At 33.3% G+C, this 22,099-nt stretch overlaps 1 protein-coding gene across 3 annotated transcripts in view; it reads left to right on the top strand.

Moving 5' to 3' along the window:
• Positions 1–22,099, top strand: part of LOC107167929 (protein tyrosine kinase 7) — a 139,358-nt gene that overhangs the window by 72,773 nt on the left and 44,486 nt on the right. For all 3 annotated transcript variants that reach the window (XM_089225671.1, XM_089225669.1, XM_089225670.1), the window contains one exon: positions 6,164–6,294. In XM_089225671.1, coding sequence (XP_089081797.1) covers positions 6,216–6,294 — 79 coding nt within the window. In that variant the 5' untranslated portion in view covers positions 6,164–6,215. The remainder of the gene's footprint in view (positions 1–6,163; positions 6,295–22,099) is intronic.

The raw sequence follows: 22,099 nt of genomic DNA, 5'->3' as shown, positions 1-22,099 counted from the left end.
GACGTCTCGTCGGCGGCTGTGACGGGGCGCTCTCTACGGTAGTCCTGGTTAATTAATATTATTTTCGGACAGACCTTTCGAAGCGAGTGAATAATAATATATTATTATTGTATACAAGAAATGTATATGTATAATATACTGACTGGCTGTATTATTATTGGCGGATTTATTCTTACAGAAGTATAATATATAAATATATATATATAAACAACATCTGTGCCCGGATGTCGATAGAACGTGTCGGAAAAGGCTCGTTGGAGTGACACGAGCGTCGTTCGGGTTTGGTACAATTGCCAAAAGCTGTTTTGTTCTGGCCGGTCGGCAGAAAACTCGATAAAAGTTCCTACCTATATAATATCACCTACAAGACGGAAACTGCGTGATTTATATACTACCTATGTGTTTCGACGAGTTGACGTGCGTGTTAAATCAATTGTGTATTGGATGTAAATAAAACAATTGTACTCGTGACATGACTATAACTTAAAAATCAAGCGGGAATGCTCCTTCTACCCTTATTACTCTTCATCCCTTCCTTAAAATATTGCTTACACGTGGTTTTATTTCCTACAAACCACATAATCATGATGGTCCACCACGCAATCGCCCTTTCACTTCGGATAATGGCTTCGGAACTGCCTTTGAAAAATAATGTACTTCGTCATGACACTGTGAAATATCAGTATAATAATATACGCGCTGCGTAAAAATTTACTTTTGGTTTTGTCTACTTTTCTAAATATTATTGTAATTATTTTTAAATAATTGTGTTGTTGTTGCGGTCTCGGCGTATATTGAATTAAAAGCCCGCACGTATTGAATGGCCGACGATTTGGACAATCGGAATCAGAAGAGCGAAGAAAAATACCCATTGATGTCGTTGATCTTAATAGAAATACAATAAAGGACCGTTGTAGACCGTTCGCCTTATGGTACGATGGTACAGCAATCCAATTGAAGGAAAATATGTAATAATAACGTATTATATTGTGTTCGCGTCATCATTGAAGCTGTGATCGAGACGTGTCAATATCGGCAGATACGCGACTTACAGGCTGGACGTGGTGCACTCGGCGATCCCATACAAATATATTTATAAAAAAACATCTCGTTGCAGGTTCATTAAAATTTGACGTCTGTCCAGTTAAACGATGACGTATACGAGTTATTCCGCTACACGCCATACGATGATATTATTATTTTCGTATGATGTAAACCGCACTCGTATGCTTATCCGCATTATTTAGTTTATTCATCGCGCTTTACATTATATTATATATCGACACGATATCCGAATGTGCGCGTGGGTCCAGACGGATAAATCATTAAAACCGTCCGGTCATGCGGAGGAACGAGCTCCCCGCCGAGATTACACCACGGTTATATGTTTTCCAGCCCTTCGAAAAACCGTCGCGTAATATTTTTTCTTCTTCTTCTTCTTTTTTTTTTTTTTATCTTATAGACAAACCGCCGAGTGTTCGCTCCGCACGCATCACGACGTCCACTAAAAACAAGTCGTTAAAATAATCGATAGGATTATACGAAGGCGTAGATTTACGGCAGCTTCGGTCTTCATCGCCGTTACGCCCGACCCCAGCTCACACTCGTTGTTGTTGACCCCAACGCCGCGTGTCCGCCGTCTGGCTAAAATAAAAACATGTTTGATAAGTAGTCTTACTTGAAAACGGACAAAAACTAAATGCTTATTGGACGGTACGTCGTCAGCATGGTTGTTATCATATCGTTCGCGTAAAACAATGAACACGCGCCGACGCAAAAACGCCCAGTTTGATTACGAAACGTCCGAGTTGGCCGCGTGCGAGAAAAACGTTTTCATTTTTTTTCCCTCATCAAATCGGACGACCGTGTTTCTTCGATCGACCCAATCAATAATCGTCTCGTGCACACGTAACGTTTTATTTTATTATTGCGTTCAGACGATTTAAAAGCAGCTAGTAGACCGGAAATTGTGAAATAAGGAAGAAAAAAAGCAAAGTAAATTAGAAAAGGCTATTTTACCGCGTTTCGCCAGTACTTGGTTTTATATTATTGTTATTGTGTATGTCCGTCGAAAATGGATAACATTTTATTTTTTTTATCGAATATGTATTATAGGTACTGCACAAATGGCTGCAGTCCGCGATGTGGTGGCATGTGCCATGCAGTTAGGTTCATGAGAGGTACCCATACTGATATACATAATATATAAATAGAGTATATTATTTGTGGGCCGTGTTTAGGCGTTATGAATATTTCCGACGATCCGATACGGAGTCTTGAAGAATGTAATATCGTGACGTGAAAACCCTCGAGGATTATTATTTTTTTGATATATATCTGTACATAAATGTATATGCGTTGTACTCCCGTGCAGTGTATGTAAAGAATACATGTACAATAATAATATCGAATGGATATATTTTCATAGGTCGGACCTCAATGCGATATGTATAAATATGTTATATTATTAATACGCTGTTTTAGAATATTTACCGGGCACTACCTGCTATTATGTACTTACACCTCTCTATGTATATTATTATTATTATTATTATTGTTATCCATCGGTTTTCATGCATCGTGTTTTACAGAAGGCGTTCTTTATAAATACGCGCGTGTTATCTAAACTTTATTTTCGTACACCCCGAGCGTGTTTCGTCAACATCGTTCTGACTTTATGGCGCGTATCGCGTACCTATGTAATAAACGTACGCGCGCGCCCACGACATTATAATCTGATTATATATTATCACCGAGCCGCTCTAATTATAGAGCGAGTTAAAGATTAGTACGATAATAATATCGTACGGAGGTGCAATTAGAGTTGGTCTATAACGTGTGTAATTTCCAGAGGGTTTTTATCCGCCGCATGTGCTGCACAGTGAGCCACGTCGTCACCGTTGCTCTACTTACTTATCAGATCATCCGGCTACAAACATGTCTTGTCGACAGCAGCGAGACGAACGGAATATTAATAGGGGTGAAACAAAAAAAAAAAATTATAATAATAATAACGAATAATGAAAAAAAAATACACGTTTATCATGACTCCCGTGTTAGCGTGCGGGGGTCGTCCGATGTCGAGACGAGAAACCACGACGAAAATATCGTCATAATATCCTCATGCACGCTCTTACTGTCTCTCCCTCCCACCCCCACTAGGTGCACGTTTGACGATCGGAAACGGGTTGTATATTTATATGGGATACATTGTGTGTATATTACGGGTGTGTGCCACTCGAGGAGCACACGACACTCGTATATGACGTCTCTTAACGAGGTGATCTTTTTTACGTAATATGACACTAGTTTTCAGAGACAAATTTTGGTTTTCCAAAACATATTAAACAACTTAACACTTTAAATTAATTAATACGTTAATTTCGTTTTCCATATGTTTCAATATAGATTTCATAATACTCATAATTTTTCAAAACTATGGTGCTTTGGATTTCAAAAGTGTATAATATTACTTACAGTCTTACTATATTATGTAGTGTATTTCTGTATAACATGATACATAATATATGATTGATGTTTATGTATCGGTTAGATGAATACTGAAATCTGTACCCTAATAGACGCATCCTCATCATGCAGAGTATAGTCGAGTGCCACGCACCCGCATCGAATGGCAGTCGAATAAATAACGTGGGAAAATCTAAAACAATCAAAATCATACATGTCATATCATATTGTCTTTGTGGAGACCGATGCAGTAATCGGAAGTTCTCTTGATACATATATAAGTTCTGCGTTGGATCTTGAGTGCGCGTTCATCAGGATGCTGGTATTATTGTATGAAGTATGTTTTAATCTGGCTAATAATTCATAAGAGGAGGGTAGGAATTAAACTAGCTCCAAAAAACTTCGGACAAAATGGTTTTTCTTTTTTATTTACGGTTTCTACTAATTGTCAGTTCAATCTATAGTTCCGTCTTGTATTATAATTCCTCAGAATTTTCAAAGCCCATGTGCCATGTATATTGTATATACATATTGACCCCGGGCGTACATCTTTACACACGCGACACCGTGCGTTGGAGGTGTTTTCCAATTATCTCAAAAGTTATCCAACGCGACCTGTCTGTCTGTCGGCGACGGCGTCCAAATGGTTCACGTCTAAAATGGATAATTACAACAAAGAAATTTAATTACCGCAGGTGGTAAACACGGTTACTCATTCGTATTATAATCACGATTATGATTATATTTTTTTATACATAAACGAAAACGTCCGAATTTCGTTTACCCCTTTCGGACGAACTGGTGTAAACCGTCAATTAGCCCGGGCGGTATCCTTTTTCATTGAAATTGGGAAACACCTCGTCGATATACCCTGGTTATCTCTGTCCGTATAATTACGACCCGTCGCTGTCAGGTATACACCCAATAATAACAACATTGATGGTCGTCGTCGGTATCTCAATAAAATAATATAGAATATAACCGAGCAACCGTTTTCGAAAATCTCAACAATGATGACCGCCGCTTGGCCAGAGGTGATATCTCGTGCGCAATGCGATCGGCTTAAGTCGACGATATAATACTAAAATATATTGAATAATATTATATGATAAATAAATACTTATTCTCGTTTACCGCACAGGTGAAAGTTCTCTCATCTTTATTGCTGTCTACAGTGTATATTGTAAAGATACTGCAGCGTTATATATATTACGTATTAACATGATGTTCATTCGAGTACCTGGTTCGGATTTAATCTCATAATCGAAATTGTTTTTCAGAACAGAGCGTAATAATGTCGATTTCCCGATTTGTTGCACGTACTAGCTGTTTATATTATTACTATTTTGTAATATTAAACGAAATATTTCGTACGCTAACGTACGCTATACGTATATTCTATGCACTATAGCTAATATCACTGCGGCAGCGTACCACACCGCCTTTCATCTTTATTCGCATCATCCGAATACGAGTTCCTATGTAGACTGATCGCATATTGAAGTAATCTTGATTCGGTTCACACAGTAGTTTTGTATTACAGTGAAATACATACATACGTGTGTGTCTGTGATTTCGTGGAGGTATATAATATAAGTACTCTTCTCGTCCTAACCGTATTATTAGGTGACGTGTTCCGAGTAGGTCTATGTATAGGACATTATATTATTATATTATAATGCTCGCACCCATTTCATCTGTAAACAATCGTATAGTGCGTACTTATAGGCGCCGCACAGTGGAACGCCGTCTCGTTTTCGATAAATTAAAATATTTCAACCGGTCTGAACGACGATGACCGTTTCCTCAGACATTTATATGTAGGTATAGGTCCGTACATACGCACAATAGGGGCCGTACTAAATCTTTTAAAACATCCCCCTAGCTGCTACAATAATAACAACAATGCCCGGTCAAGAAGGTTTAAAGCTGGATTAAATCACAAAATAAAACAAAGGGGTATTTAAAAGCTGAGTTTTATTAAAATTTTAACTGCGTTCATTTGCATATCACTGAGGTACGGTATATGTTGTGGAACAGCGCTTAGAAACTTGTTATTGTTTTAACAATACACTCGAAACATGAAAAAATGTATAGTATACGGAGCGAGTAAGAGTGGTGTAGCGCACGGCACAAAAAGAGCACTTTTGTATTGTGTATGTATATATTTTTTTTAGAGTGTAATTGACCTTAATTTTCCATATATAGAACGTTTGTTTTCCTTTTTTCCCGTTTTCGTGTCGTAATAACACAATGAGAACGCACATTATTATTAATACCTGTTGGTCAACACACATAAAGAGAATTTTACAATATACAATATAACATATATTATTTGCTACACAGACACACACCAGTGCGCGTGTGTATAATATTATTATTAATACAATGAACGAGCGCCCTATAAAGGGCGCACAGCAGAGACGTATATGCAAATGTCATTGGCACTTTATGTATACAATTTAAAATGTATAATGTATATATATGTATATATAATATGAGAATAATCAATATAATGTAGAAAATCGGTTTACGTTAGAGCATCACTGGTGTAGTGGAGATAATTATAATGAGCGAAAAACAATGACGGAAACACAATCCTTATTGTCAACGTGTGTGCCTATATGTACGCATAATATTTTAAAGAGTACGCCGATAACAATCTCATTGATCTTTACTTTTCTTATTGTTTCAGATCGTATTATATGAACTGGTAGTTGCTAAGAGTCTGATGGCATAGCACAGCAATGATGTCGATCAAATTGGTTTGGCTGTGTTCCCTACTGGCGTTGTTGGGTTACAAATGGACCGACGCTACAGATCTATGTAAGTATATAACTTTTTTATGTGATAATTCATAGGTAATATAAACGTAGAATTTTTAATTTCACAATGATGAAAAAAAATATATATTCCATATTTAGTGATGACTTATAAATATAAAATCTTACAATTCAATATTAATTAACTAAACCAAAAAAATATATACATATATAAATATTTGGTGTGTGGGATATGTATAAATATAATTCAATGAATTGTATACTTTTTATTTTGAACCACAACGTGTTTTTGCCTGCCTGAATGATGACATTATAATAGTAAAAGAATCTTGTTAGTTGTTAACGTACACGCTGATGAAATGCGTGCTATGCGAAGATGAACATTCATTGAAGACATTTTAATGTCACATTAAAAAGGCGAAAAAATCAATGAATATATTTAAACGACTGAAATGTAAAATTATTTTCCTCTCCAATAAACATTTTATTAGCGATTGTTATATCTGAGTGATTCGATCGTGCCGGTGAGGTATGGAAAACGCAATCCATTAGTTAATAACTTTTCGGGTAGGGGTTGTAATATATATACATTAACATTGCAATATATTAATGGCTGCAGCTATACATCATATAATAATTTCAACTTACACTTAACCGTAGTTCGTAAATGTAAAATAATAATAAAATGTTTCACCTTTTCGAATGCACTTTACTTTGCCGTGACATATTTTTATTTTTTTTTTGTTTCATATAACCTTGTTACGTGTTTATAAAATGTATTTAATTAGCAAAGTCGCGTGTGTAATATTATTAGTCGTGATTGTACATAAACACATATTTTATGTAGATATATTTAATTTCCATTAAATGATTTTGACTATAGTAATAATAATAATTGATATTCAATAAACCAACATGTCTCATTTCAAAAACATAACGGATTTATCGCAGTTGTATCGATAAAAATATATAGTTCTATTTAAGATTATTAATAATTCATTGTTTTATGGAAGTACAAATAAATTTTTTTTTTTTTATTGATATATTTTTACAACCTGGCATCATAGGCCATTAGTTATAGTTTTTTTTTTTTTTTTGTAGATACTCCAAATAATATTGTAATATTGAGAATGTATAAATATACACAAAACGGAAAAATAAATCAATCAGAAACACACAATAAAAAAAATGACGAGTTTAGTCTTTCGCTTTTATTATTTGTACTGCAGCGTAAACCATAATCGTATTTATTATTGCTCTAATAATTGTTCTAAATTTAAATAGAATTCAAATAGATACTGGTCTAAGAAACTAGAAAGTGTTACATAAATCATTTTAATTTAAAAAAATTTCATTTGGTGAAAAGTTGTGTTAAATGTGGTATTTTATAAATTGCATATATACCAACACATAACTTGCCAGTGAAAACGATCTCAAATTACATTACTGTCATCGTAAAAATAACCATCGCAATAAATATATATAGTAATGCGCGTAGGTATAATAGGTGGCACATATGGCACGTATGCGTCTTTGGCCTCTGATATTGTTGAGTAAAGGCGTGCAGTGGTAGTGGGTCCATTTCAATCACAACATATATTGCATAAAAACCACATCAACCGCAGCAGTATATGATTCGCACTAGGAACTGAATAGAGAACAAGCGACGATTGAAATGAATAATGATTATTGATCATAGTTAAACAATAATATTGATACAAACGACTAGCGTTTCAGTCAAGCATATTATTTTTTAGGTAATAATATACTATATTGTTTTATTTCGTGTGTACATATATGCGTATCATTTCCTCAAAAAACTTTGCTGGGTATACAGCATACAGACATTTTGGAGATGCCATATTATTGGAAACTATTGATACATTTTACGCACGATATTCGCATTTCAATTTATAACATAAAAGGTATATAATATATATACTGTATGTACTTTTGACGTTTTTAAATTTAGTTATTGTAAACCGCAGCAATAATATCGTCGAATTCAAATCTGTGTTACGAGTTCGTTGGTTTTCATCGATGTCGGTTTGGGGTGGGGGATGGTGCTGTGGACGGGGCGGTCGGCGCTTATACCGTGCTCGATCTGCGCGCGAAGGGATTCCAATTAAAAGTTGCAGCAGGTGAGCAGCGCCGAGCGAGACGCGGGCAACTCTGCAACGACGGCGGCGGCGCAAAAACTATTTCGTGTACACACGGACTACACCGTTAGTGTTTTTGCGCTTGTGTGCGTGTGTGCATACGTCAGATAATTAATCGGAGGGGGCGCAGCTGTTCTAATTATACGAGTGCTGCACAGTTTATACCTTCTCCCACGCCGTATCCTGGTTCCGGTCGTGTGCGCAGACGGACGGTGTGGCGGTGGCAACGGCGATGGTCCGATTAATTTTTCAACGTCGTGCGCACACCACGCGCTAGATTTTCGGAAATTCTCTCTGCACATTTATTTATCCGTACATCCATCAATTGGATATTACATATTATATCGAGTGAGAGTGAGAAAGAGATGATGATGATATTATGATATACATATAGTGTGTGGTTACGGCGAGTGTTTCCGTTTCCGCGGTTCCGCTGACCTGCTCGCTCGCTTGAATTATGCATATTTATAAAAATTAATCTCGTGACTAATCGCAGTTGTAATATGTGTGCGGGGTTGTGAGTCGTGCAAAAAATGTCGACGTATTTTTGACATACGTCTGCGAATTTCTTGGCTCGTGCCGGTGCGTAATTGTTATACGCACGATTTCTACTCTATATATATTATATATGTATGTATGTGTAAAAAGTGACGGTAATATCCGTTGTGGCGGTGGAGGGTGGGCGGTACACTGAAAAGAGCAAATATACCACCGCAGCCAACCACATTTGTTGAAAATTGACGATCAGCAATAATCATTATAGTGTATATATGCGCGATTTCCCCTCACAAGGGGTAAGCATCTATGTATGATATAACATAATATACATGTTTTATTGTACATAGGTATATTGTGCTCAATTTAATGTAATATGTTTTAGTACCAATAGTACCTAATTACGTAATGGCTGAGCTTTGTATGTTGTATACTTATTTTTACTAACGCGATCTTCTCGAATGGCATAATAATAAACTTTACAAGTAGGTAATCAATTAGTAAATTGTTTGCAAAGCTGACTATAAAATTTTGGAGGTGAGGAAATATTAATAATATGTATTTTTATTTGTGTATTTATCATAATATTATTGCATTGCAATATAATGGCTTCTGCATTTTGTGTAACAGGAAACGATCGTTTCCAGGACCATAAAATTAACAGAAAACTAGGTATACCTACGCACAGGGGTTTTTTTTTAAAGAACGTCTTCTAAATATCCACCAAACGAGACAAAATAATTTTAATTAAATTAATTGAAGCTTTATTTTGACAATACCATGCACTCAATGTTTGTTTTTTTTAAATAATGAAAGTGATAATATATAATATATATATCACAATATGAAAGTTATGTATCTAAGTTGCCTATTCGTAACGCCGTGTGTTCATTATGTTTTATTGAACTGTGTTTACCATGGTGGTTTGCAAACCTAGGTTATTTACTTTATTCTAACGATACTGTTATCATATTTTTATTTTACATCAATTAGTTTTACCTGAGATCCACTAAACGCTTTTAAAAATGTTAAATTGTCAAATGTATTATTCTGAAAATAGAGGTTATCGAAAACCGTTCGACAGCGTCTTCCCAATTATATAATTTGTCGGTCACTTCGATAACGTACTTATCACATTTAGCTGCATGGTATAAAATTATTCAAAATGATGTAAATTTTAACTTTACTTGCAATATATTTAAATATTTTAGAAGCGATCGTATTCATATTTCATTTATATATGGCGTAAAATAAATTGATTATTTTACTTAAAAAAAAGTACACAATTAAAAATATGTAACGATCACTACATTTTTAGAAGCCACTATAGCTATAGGGCTATAAAAATATCATATAATTGTTTAGTATGTTAAACCGTATTTAATTTACCCCCTTGATATATTATATATTGTGTTCGAATAATAAATACCTAAATAAAATATGAATTTATTTTAGAAAAAACTTCGTACTATAAAACCGTCAAAGCTGCATGCATTTCGTACACCAATATAATATTACATAGCATATTATGATAATAATATCACCGACTAGTGCATACTAAATTATATATTACTATATGTTTTTGCCAGCAACATACCTGTTATTAGGTCTCACGTCCTATTCTTATTAAATAATAATATAATAAAAAATTCAATATACGAACATAGTGTATTATATTATATATATATAGCGCATTGGTGCAAAGTCACGCCGTTCCCATTCAGGTGAAGGGTTACGCCCGTGGCCGGCCGGAATTCAATCTTTTTACGGGTGACGTGCGTGCGTATATAATATGCACGTATACTCGCAGTACATATAATATATACCGCAGCCACAACCCTATCGCAAAACAAACATTTGCGAACAATGGATAAACTAACCGGAACACAACGCTGCCGGTCATTGATAAGCCTTTCCCCGGCGTAATATTTTACGCATTCCGCCGCCGTTGGTTTTATCATCCGGAGCTCGCAGCGCCATGCTATCGGCGGAGGTGGCTCGTCCTCGCACGAGAATCATAATAAGCATATCATTCATAAAATATGGTTTGTGTACGTTGTATTTACAATTAAAAACATTCCAGGGAAGTAGCTCTGATTTATGGTAGGCATCGAGTGTACCTCATCGTCAGCAACAGTCGCACTATCATGAATTGTATTCAATTTGAATTCAAATTAAGTCGTATTGTACTGCACGAAATAAAAAACGATTTTTGACGGAGATGTCGAACGAAATTTGTAAGAATAGTAGTTTACTTTACACGTTTATATCAGCTATTTATTTTTATTTATATGATAGGTCCAACTAATTATTCCTAAAAACTTATTGCGTAGGTAAGTATATAGGCATAAAGGTGACAATTGATTTTCAAAATATATTAGTTAACTATATACTATAATATATACTATATATATGTATATAACTTTGTACATATTGTTGTCATTGAATGACTTAGTACCACCCATTGTAGAATGGTGTGAATACAATTTTACTATTAATAGCATAAATTGAATCTAAATGTTTTGAAAAAATCCTAGTGTTTAACATAATAAATAGGTAATGAACAGTGTTGAATCCAGGTATACTTCAGGGCGGGGGGCATTCGCCCCCCCCCCGACAAATACAGTTTTCTGACTTTCAACAAAATGTACTTATTTATTAAATGCACAACACTAATTTAAATATAAATAATTAATAGGTTTCTAATTTATTTTGTATTTTTTTCAATATTTATAATTTCTGAATTGTAATAAATTATAATAATACAATTTATAATAGGTGACGACCTTAGATTAACCTTAGATTGGTTTAAAAATTAAAAAAATTAATAATCTGTTTTGTAGTTCTATATAAATTTAAAATGTCTAAATTATAAATAGTAATAAGAATAACTATCTATTAATAGATATGATTAATAATACTAAAATTACGTATCACATTCACCAATGAAAAAAAAGTAAGCCCCCCCCAGAAAAATTGTCTGCATTTAACACTGGTAGTGACATACACTTATTAGCAAAAAATTTTAAATCTCTATCAAAAAAATGTATCGAATTACAATAAAATAACTAAGTTCATAGGTATAAGTTTTTATCTGAGTATCCGTTTTTATCAAAATTTGAATTTGTTATGTCCAAGTATGATTAAAAATTTTTAATTCGAATATTTGAAGATCGAAACATTATTACTGGCCCAAAGGGTAATGATTGATGACTAACCAAAAAAATATCAATATAATAAGATCATTATTTACATATTATCTCAAAATCTAATATTACAACATATATAGCATTTATGTACATTTCAACCGTAGGCTCATTCTGTTATTATCCACTATTATTGTATATACGTTACAGATCTGACCCTATTTCGCAATGATTATTTGTATTCAACTTATTGTACCAATACCGATGTCGGTCACGGTATCAATCGTCAAAATTATTACTTTCCAAATAATTCAAACCATATTCACGAATTAAGGTTCTATCCAACAATTCTGCTGTACTACTTTTAGTTATAGAAAACCCAAAATAGCACTTCTTCAAAAATAACATCTATGATTAATGCTAGTTATTAGAGTAACCCTTATATTATTTTATCAATTAAATGTCGTTTTAAAAACGCATAAACAATTATGTGATCAAAATTTAAGTAAAATTGGAAATAATATTTACTATGCGAAAGCCCATATACTATATAAATGCCCATTCCAAGTCAGAAAATAATGATCTTATCTAATATTTATTTTATGACAGCAAATTTTTATAACTGAAACGAGTTATTCATGAATATCTTAATATTTATAATAGATTGACATTCAATAAAAACAAATAAGTATAGTATAATATTAAAATTATATTATAAGCTGTTACGTTACATGTCAAGTTTGCATTCATTATATACAAAGTTATAATGGTACTATAAATAAAAATGGTTGCATCCATATTATAATCCATGTATACTTTTGTTATATTTCAAATTATATCTTGTTCTTATATTGTTTATTGAGCATTTTAACAATTTTTACTATCAAAATGTTGCCATTATTGATATTTGACTCATCCTGGTTAATAATGTATACCTAATCTATACACAAATTCGTTATTATTATTCATTTATAACATTAGTGATGCATTACTTTAAAATCAACGCACTTATAATTTCAGATTCATGAAATTATGAAGTATTAAACAGGTAGAAAACTTTTAACAACCAAGGTAATCCTAATTCATACATATTTTAATTTTTGACAGAAAATCGATTGAGTGCTTTAAAAACTCGTAATCGCAAAATCACATTCAGTGTAGGTTCATATCGTGTTTCGTATACGATAGCTGGGTGGGAAAAACACTTGATCGATTAATGTGAGTAACTATGCAAGCTAAGTGTTATTATTTTTGGTGCTACGATGAATCGCTGACTAAAGTGTACGCTTTTGATTTCAGTAGAAAACTTTCTACTCGGCCGTCGAAAAAAAATTAAATAGGAGGATTTTTTTTTTAATTTTAATAACGAAATTGCATTCACAGCGCCGTCAGAATTCAAATGCATTATCACGGATTGATGTATAATAATTTAATAACTATTTATTACATAAAAAATATTGTCATTTTGTTTTTGTTATTGATAAATTGCTTTTTACACACCGTTGGTAATATGATGCGGTGAAGCTGTTTCTCATTAGAAAATAAATTAATTTTAAATCAGTTTTGCAACTGACAATCAACAAATTTGTATACCATTATCATACCTATTTGACGAGGAAGAGACTTTCTGGTTAAAATTATACTTGCAACTTCTGCTTCAATGTATTATTATATAATATAAATGTTTGTATTATGTTCCGTTCAGATTTTCGAACACTTATGTTGTATACTCAATGGTTGATAAAAATAACATATACCAATTTATACTAATTTTGTGTTGATCGGTCGTATGCTAAATAATTTAAACACAATTACATACCAACTATAAATATTATGAATTATACATTAAAATATGTACATCGTCTGTTAACGAACTTAAAATGTGGGCGTTTACATGTAGGTATGTTTTATTTATAAATTGAGGTTAAAAATATTTAAACACGGAATTTTTATGATAATGCAAAATGTAATATAGAGTTGGTATTAAATCAATTGAAGTAATACAGTTCCCATTGTTCGAAATATATATATATATATATATATATTAAATTCAATTTTCAAACGTTAAAAGATTGCAATGAATAAATTAAACTAATTAGCTTTCCTTCAAATTCATACCGATATGATTTAACTAAGGTATCATTTTCAAAGAAAATTTAAAATTCAATATAATAGTTATATAGGTAGTATAAATAGTCAATAGATATATAATATGGCTTTTACAACATTTATAATGTTTTAATCTTTAAGAAATAATTCTAATAGCGTCAAAAGTCCGTTTACAATGAACAGTGAACACACATTTGGTCCTTTGAGGTTTTTAAGAAAATAAAATTAATTACAATTATTACTGCACGCGTAATTAAACAAGTTTTCAGAGGCCAGTAACACGGAGTTATGGTTTTCTAATTACATTCGTCTTATTCGATCAACGAACGCCAGTTGCTCTGCAGTTCATAATGACTATACAGGACTATGATGACGATGATGATAGTATAAACTTTAAGTGAAAAGTTCAAAATCCAATTTCAAATTATAATTATATATACATATTTAAGCTGAAGTACATTGAATCTGATTTTTAAGTTGTTACCCTTCAATCCAGTGCTCGACATGCTGGCGAGGCAGGGGTACGGAATACCCCAACAAAATTTTCAGAAATTTTAGCATCCCCCTACTTTTATTTTTAAGAGGAATGCATAGGACGCTGCATTATTAGACAACATCATAATTTTTCTTACCATTGATTTAATTATTATTATTATTACCTAATTAATTATCTTTAATCATGTTTCATAATCTATATATAATATATTAACAGTTTCCACTTTTTTCATTATTCGCTAATATTTTTTATCAATAAATATGGATTGTTATTTTAAGTTAATTTTGTAAGTTTAAACTGCCTTATTCTCTTACTACTAGAAGGTACTATCACCTTGTGTACCTAAAATTAATTTATAAAATTGTTATTCTGTTTATATGATGGCTGAAAATGATATCACGTAGTGATATATTTTCATGTTTTAAAAACAGATGAAGTAACATACCTACCTAACCATGAAAATATGAAGAGAACTCTATGATAAATTACGGAACTAATAGTTAAAATGAATTATTTTTACTTAGTTACTTATGAGTTTGTTATTATATTTTATGAAATATAAGTTATAACTATAATATACAATATAATATTTACAATATTTTTTTTTTTTTTTTTTTGTTATTTTACTAGGTATTTATAAATAGTTTTTATATGATTTAAGGAGAGGTATTAGGGGGTGTAGGGCCTACGCCACCTTTCCCCCCCGTCTTAGTAAAGTTTAACAAGTGATGGGGACGCTCTTTTTTTTCAAAGTTAACAGAGTTTTCCTTCTTTAATTTTGCCATGTTGAGTATGGCTTCCACCATCGACTTTTCAATGTTCTGTGATAGATTATAATATTTAATTATATAAAATAACAATGCACGTTCGTCTGGCTATTATATTATATAATTTAAATATGTAACAATAAAATCTAGATAACGTCGGTTTCACCACTGATGACGACTCATCTCGCCAACGTCACACGTTATCGAACCCACGTGACGCTGTACCATGGACGTATATATTTCCCTTTTTTTCTCTTTCGATTTTATATTTTTTTTTCCATCCGGTCGGTGCTGCAAACATAATAATAATATATATCATATTGATGCTGTATTGTACAACACATAAATTTTTTTTTACGTCCACAACGTGACCGAATCTTATTCGCATAGTATATCATGCATTATCATAAGTATTACTATGTACTACTTGATCACCGAACGCTAGCAATGTGTATGCGTGTGTATGCGTGTGTGTTATAATTGAACGACTCGTTACGCGAGGCTATACTGCAAGGGTGGCTGCAAGGGGGCCCGGAATAATGCGATTTTGCACCGTCGTATAATATACAGTAAAATATTTGTAAAAACAATAATTATTGCACAGATCGCCGACATACGGTTGTTTAATATGTATTTTTCTCGCACACTCGACAATGACGTTATGAATATATAATACTATATAATATGTGTTACTGTTAACGTGATAATAAAAACAGTTAAATCTGACGATAACGTTTCCTTAGAAGGCTTTCACTGAAGTTCCCTGACTTCCCGTTACAGCGGTACAAACGACAAAAATATGTACTCATTATAATAAAATTATAAAATAGACAAAGCGGCACCGACGAATGCATATATATCGTATGTATTATATATATAAGTAACGTACCACCATTATCGTGCTTTCATAATAATATATCAATCGACGTTCTTGTTTTGTATTCATAAATAAGTAAGAAGGCCGATAAATCGATTATTCGACACCGTCTTGTACGTCGTTACACGCATTTTGTGAATTGCTATGTTTAATGAAGCAAAATGGGAAAGCGTGTTGGATGGTGTGAGGTTCATTAACACTCGAACAAAATTTTTTTTCCCCTTAAAAAGAGTAATATCCGCAAGAACGCTGCTGTATGAAAATGATCGCAACGCGAGAGTGTAAAGTGATGGCTGAAGGAAAATCGAGGGTGGGAAAAAATAAAAATAAATAAATACGTCTCGCGATTTCTAAAGGGGTGGAAAATCGTCCCCGGGACAAAATGAAGCGGAAATTCGGTTTGGGCGTAATGACGCGTCTGTAGCGGGGTTGGTAGGAAACGGATTTGGTTGTCCAAGCGGTGAGGTGCAGTGTGGGCTGCCGTCTTGGTAGTCGCCTCGCATACAGGGTATAATAACATTCCGGTGGTGAACGTAAGATGAATCGAGATAAAAACAACAGAGGAAGTTCGCCGCACCCTGTATACATAACATGCGCGCGAGTTTCTTCGAGTTTATCGGAAACTAAATAACGCCACCGGTGGGGTGACTTTTACTCGGCTGAAGAAATCGCTAGGGTAAACAAGAGCGTTTGCTGCAGGGCGCTCGCGAATAAAATGGATTATTTATAACGGCTCGCTGCAAACTCGTAACGTCCGAATCAAATATCAGGTGAATTATACTCTCCCGACGGCCAGCACCATAAACCCATACTATAGAATATATAGATATATTTTAAAATAAAACTTGTGGTGGTCGTACTCTTGTTTCTTCAAGTCTCCCAAAATGCCACGGTTGAATAATATACAAATTCATATGCTTATAATAACTCTATAGGTACGTATTTGCAGATGATTTTGATACGATATCTGATTTAGTGGGGCTGTGGTTTTTTTTTAAACTCATCTAAAAATCGTTTTTCACTAGAGAAATGTAAAAAAAAACTTTTCTAATATTTATCTTGATCCAGATCACAATATAAATAATGTTCACCTTAATATTTATCACGATCGCCTCGAGGAGTAGGGACACAGTGTGGCACACGTAAACAGTATTATAATATTGTATGACGCAAATCTACGATCATATTCTTGTTATATCGCGTCGGTGACCGACAACGATGGCGACGGCGAGGTGGTTGATTTACGATCTGCTCCACACCTGCTGCTTGCTGTATGTATAATAATATTATAACGACGTTTTAACGACGGCGATCGGAGGTGCTAAGCCCAAATACTTATTCGTATGCGTTGTAATATTATGTATAGCATAATACGCACGGCCTCACGCGATAATCATTATCATTGCGATAGAACCGATAGAACAATGATACAAAGCTGCAGCTATTTTATTATTTTGTTGCTATTATAATATATTGTGTAAGTATTTATGGATGGCTGTGTGTGTGTGTGTAAAGTACACGGGCGAGAACGACTTGCACACGGCGTGTGCTTGAAAAAAAGATTTCTATTATATCTACGCGCGTGCATTATGCTATTATATTGTGTGTATTATACTTGCATAGGTACGCATTTTCTTTATTGAAAAAATAAAAACCTCACCAATCAGATGGCGAGGTGTATGTGTATATATTATATATATATATATATATGTATATTATAATAGGTAGTATAATAAACGTACGTGTATGATACGTCTGTATATAATAATATAATATAATAACATGTTGTAATGCATTATACGGCCGTGCAAGAACCACCGCCGCCGCCGCTATAATTGTCCGTTATTAATCAGAGTATTGAATTTACGACGCGTACATAATGCTGTTAGTGCGTGCGTGTGTCATACGATATTTCGACTCATACACCGCTACCGCGGTTAGAATGCCGCACGCATACCGTATTATAATAGTTTTGTATATTATATAGGTAGACGTAATATGATGTACATTTGACCACCACTGCAACTTTCACTCCATTCTCCCCTATCCCCTTCCCGTGATGTACACCATGGCGAGCGCGTAATTAATAATAATATTATATTATGTATGCTCATACACACACAGCACACACACTAATGTATACAAATATATATATATATAGGTATACATCATATAATAGTACATATTTATTCGATATAGGGACCGTGCGTCTGTATAGAGAGAGTATATATTGTGTTTGTATAGGTCTCGGCGACGGGTCGAATCCTTCAAATTGCAAAGTCATATTATGAACGTCATACGACTGCATTTGGACTTCTATACACCGTTGCATCTATATATATATATATTATAATATATAATAGCCACGGTCTACTTCAACGGGTGCAGCGGTCATTACGTCGCGTCTGCTGATATTTATTTTATATTATATACATATTATAATATACGGATTCGTGTCGGCCCGGCAATCAACCGCGTATTATGCAAAACTAAGTGTAAGCACACATTATAATAGGCCTCGTTAATTGAAAAACCCCTTCTAAAGTTTTAATTCCACTGTTTTGTTTTCCGTATTAGTTCTGCGATTTTGCAGCTACCTATTTATTAAATTCGTAATAACTTATTATTTAACGGATATATTATGTGTATTTCTCATCTACTACACGTATAAATTAAAACATTTTGATTTTGAAATAATTATATCATATACATATGTACGAGTTTGTCTGCAGACTTAAATATATGCATACGAGTAAGGTACTCATACTATACATAATATAGTCGTATTAAGTAAATAGTATCTATGAAAATGTGAATGTATATTTATTTTTTTTAATTTTCCTCCCTATTTTCCATTCTTTATTTGAATTCAATATAAAATACGAGATTTCATTATACCTACTACACATAATCGTCTGTATAATATTATTTAATTATAATATAATGTAGTTGTCTCTTTATTTTTGTATTTTATTCTACATTTAAAAATTAATTTACAATATATACTAAAATACGTCTGTCACTCTGCGTGTGCAATAAATAGTTAAATTTGATCTAGTATTAAATTTAACATGAAATATGTGATTAGTATAGGGGGTTAGAGCTGAAGCACCTGAACAGTAAACAAGAATTATTAATTTACATTTTTTTTAGTTAATTTTTAAGTAATTGCAGTCTCTAGGCATGTGTGGTTTAGGCACTGTAGTCTTGGGTGGCGAAATTCTTTTGTTTTAGAACTATTTGGAATTAATTTACAACGTTAGTGATTTCGTCAGCATTTCCTACGACTATTATTCATTTTTTATACGAGTAAGGTTAAGCTTAGGGATGCAAATTTTTTCGAGCGTCGATGACTTATTCACATATCACATTCGACTACACTTTAATGTAGCGTAATATTATTATCACGGTAAATTAATTCCAAGGTAATTAATTTTTTTTTTTTTATTCATGTATAATCTGCACAGAATATTTTTCTTTCTTTTTATTTTTCTTAACTAAACAAATACCGTCGTGCTGCAGCTGACGTTTACATTATTCGGTTGTTGCTTGTCGTGTATGCCTACGAAATATTTTATTTTTTTTGTTTTTATATGAAGCGCAGTAACTTGCTGCACCTGTATTATTATTAACATAAAACGCAAAAAGTGATGCGTATTATGCATATAAAAATGAAAATTTTTTCTATTTTTTTCTCTTCTTTCATAATCTCGTTTGTAACGGACGGCGCATGAAACTTTATTAATCGATAAACGGCGTTCTTATATTATACACAATCTCGTTGGCCAAGTTTTTGAACATAAATAAAATAAAAATGTACAATATATTATAATATTATATTTGGCAACTTTTACAGTAAAAATCCAATACAATCGATTGTTTTTCAATAGAAGTTCAATGTGGTTGCTGATATCTGGTCGAGTTTTTTCCCACATAATAACACATGATATATATTATATGGTTTGCGAAATTATCGTAATAAATTCACATTGTCAGACGGCGGTATCTCTAGTCTTATTTATTTACATATTTATTTTACGATCACTATAATATAAAATTGTATTTAAATCCCCCGAGTATATATGATCGTTAGCATAATTATATTTGTATATATTGCCATATTGGTCTCTTTTGTTGTTATTTAATGTATATAATATACATAAAGCAAATAATAATGATTTCAATAATCATATTAATAAGGATGATTCCTTAAAACCATTGTCGATGTCCGGTGCATCGTACTCACCACCGCCGCTGATCATCCGGATGGATATCCGTAATGGTGTAGGGACCGCTCATTATAAGTTTTCAATAGACATAGACCCGAAACCTTGGACCATATTGGATGACTATCCTTGCCGCCACCGCATCGACTTACAACCACGCGTTTGCTATAGATCATTGCACATTTCTGCAGAGTCGTCTTTACAAACTCGGTGCTCGTGATATCTATTGTATACCATTAAAATATCATAATATGGGTAATATACAATAATTATGGTCCTTTATTGCAAAATCCTTAAAGATATCGATATTATCATAATAATACCGTACGCTTTGCAATTTTAGGGCTTGGCGTGTAATGACCAATATAAATGACAACACCACGCACAATCAAAATATATCCCATCATTAGTATAATATCAACTCGGAGACCCAGAATGGCCAGAATAGCGTCCACATACAAAATAAGTAAATATACTGTATATCACTACCGGATTGGAGTATCCACCAACCATTGTTTTACTGGTTTTAGCATAACAGTAAAAAAATACGCGCTTATAAAAACAGTGCAATGATGAATGATGCAGTAATCATATGGACTCCGAGTTATATATATATTATATGACGTGTATTATAGAGTGCAGATGATTGACCAATCGGTGCTCTATTTCCTTGAAATTAAACGTTTACTTTGGTCTATATACGTAAGTTGAGTTGAATTTAACGGTGCAGGCGGTAGTCATGATTCACACGTTATTCGTTAATATTTGAATTATTTCAGTTTAGAATACATACGAAAATGTAGTAATAAGCCGAATGATACGTAAAATTCTTATCACCAAATAGACAATACTATCGTGCGCGCACTCTTACGGTGTCTTTTGCCCCAGAAATCAATTTATATTCATTTATTCTAGAGAAATCCTTGTGTTTATAGTAAAAAATGTAAAAAATAATATTAGGTAGGTATAGGTTGCGTACTATACGTGCGTATAGTGAACTTTCAAATCCATATTTCCGTCGGACGAACTATTCTGCTTATGTGTACAGACAGGGTCGGACGACGCGACACCCGGCTCTATCGCACGTATATATATATATATATATATATATATATGTGCAGGTATTGTATATATTTGGTGAATTTATCATTCGGCCGTGACAAATATTATAATAATAATATCGTCTACTGTGCAAATCTCCGTGGAAATATTTCACACGTGCCGCGATTTTGCTCACCCGTAATCCCGACTGCAGTTCGCGTTCGTTGTATTTTTTATATTTTATTTAGTTCATACCCTGGCCTGCTGCAGAAGACGATAGACCTTTTCTGCTGCAGTGGTGCCTTCCATAACGATTTTCCGGGAAATTGTCCACACATTTATCATTTAAGCTGCTACTACGCACAGCCCATTATATATTATAATATAATAATAATAATATATTAACCGTAAAAACACTCATAGAAAAGGCGTGTATGACAACAGTGGATGATGATATAATAATATAATATAATGCACAAGAAAAATTGTGTATTGTGTATTTTTTCGATTTGCGTCTCACGCCCACACCCAC

This window comes from Diuraphis noxia, unplaced genomic scaffold (assembly GCF_037042655.1).
Source record: "Diuraphis noxia isolate RWA-SAM2 unplaced genomic scaffold, SU_Dnox_SAM2 contig0004, whole genome shotgun sequence".
Taxonomy (NCBI): domain Eukaryota; kingdom Metazoa; phylum Arthropoda; class Insecta; order Hemiptera; family Aphididae; genus Diuraphis; species Diuraphis noxia.
The sequence above is the reverse complement of the archived record's forward strand: the minus strand, read 5'-3'. Positions and strand labels throughout refer to the sequence as shown.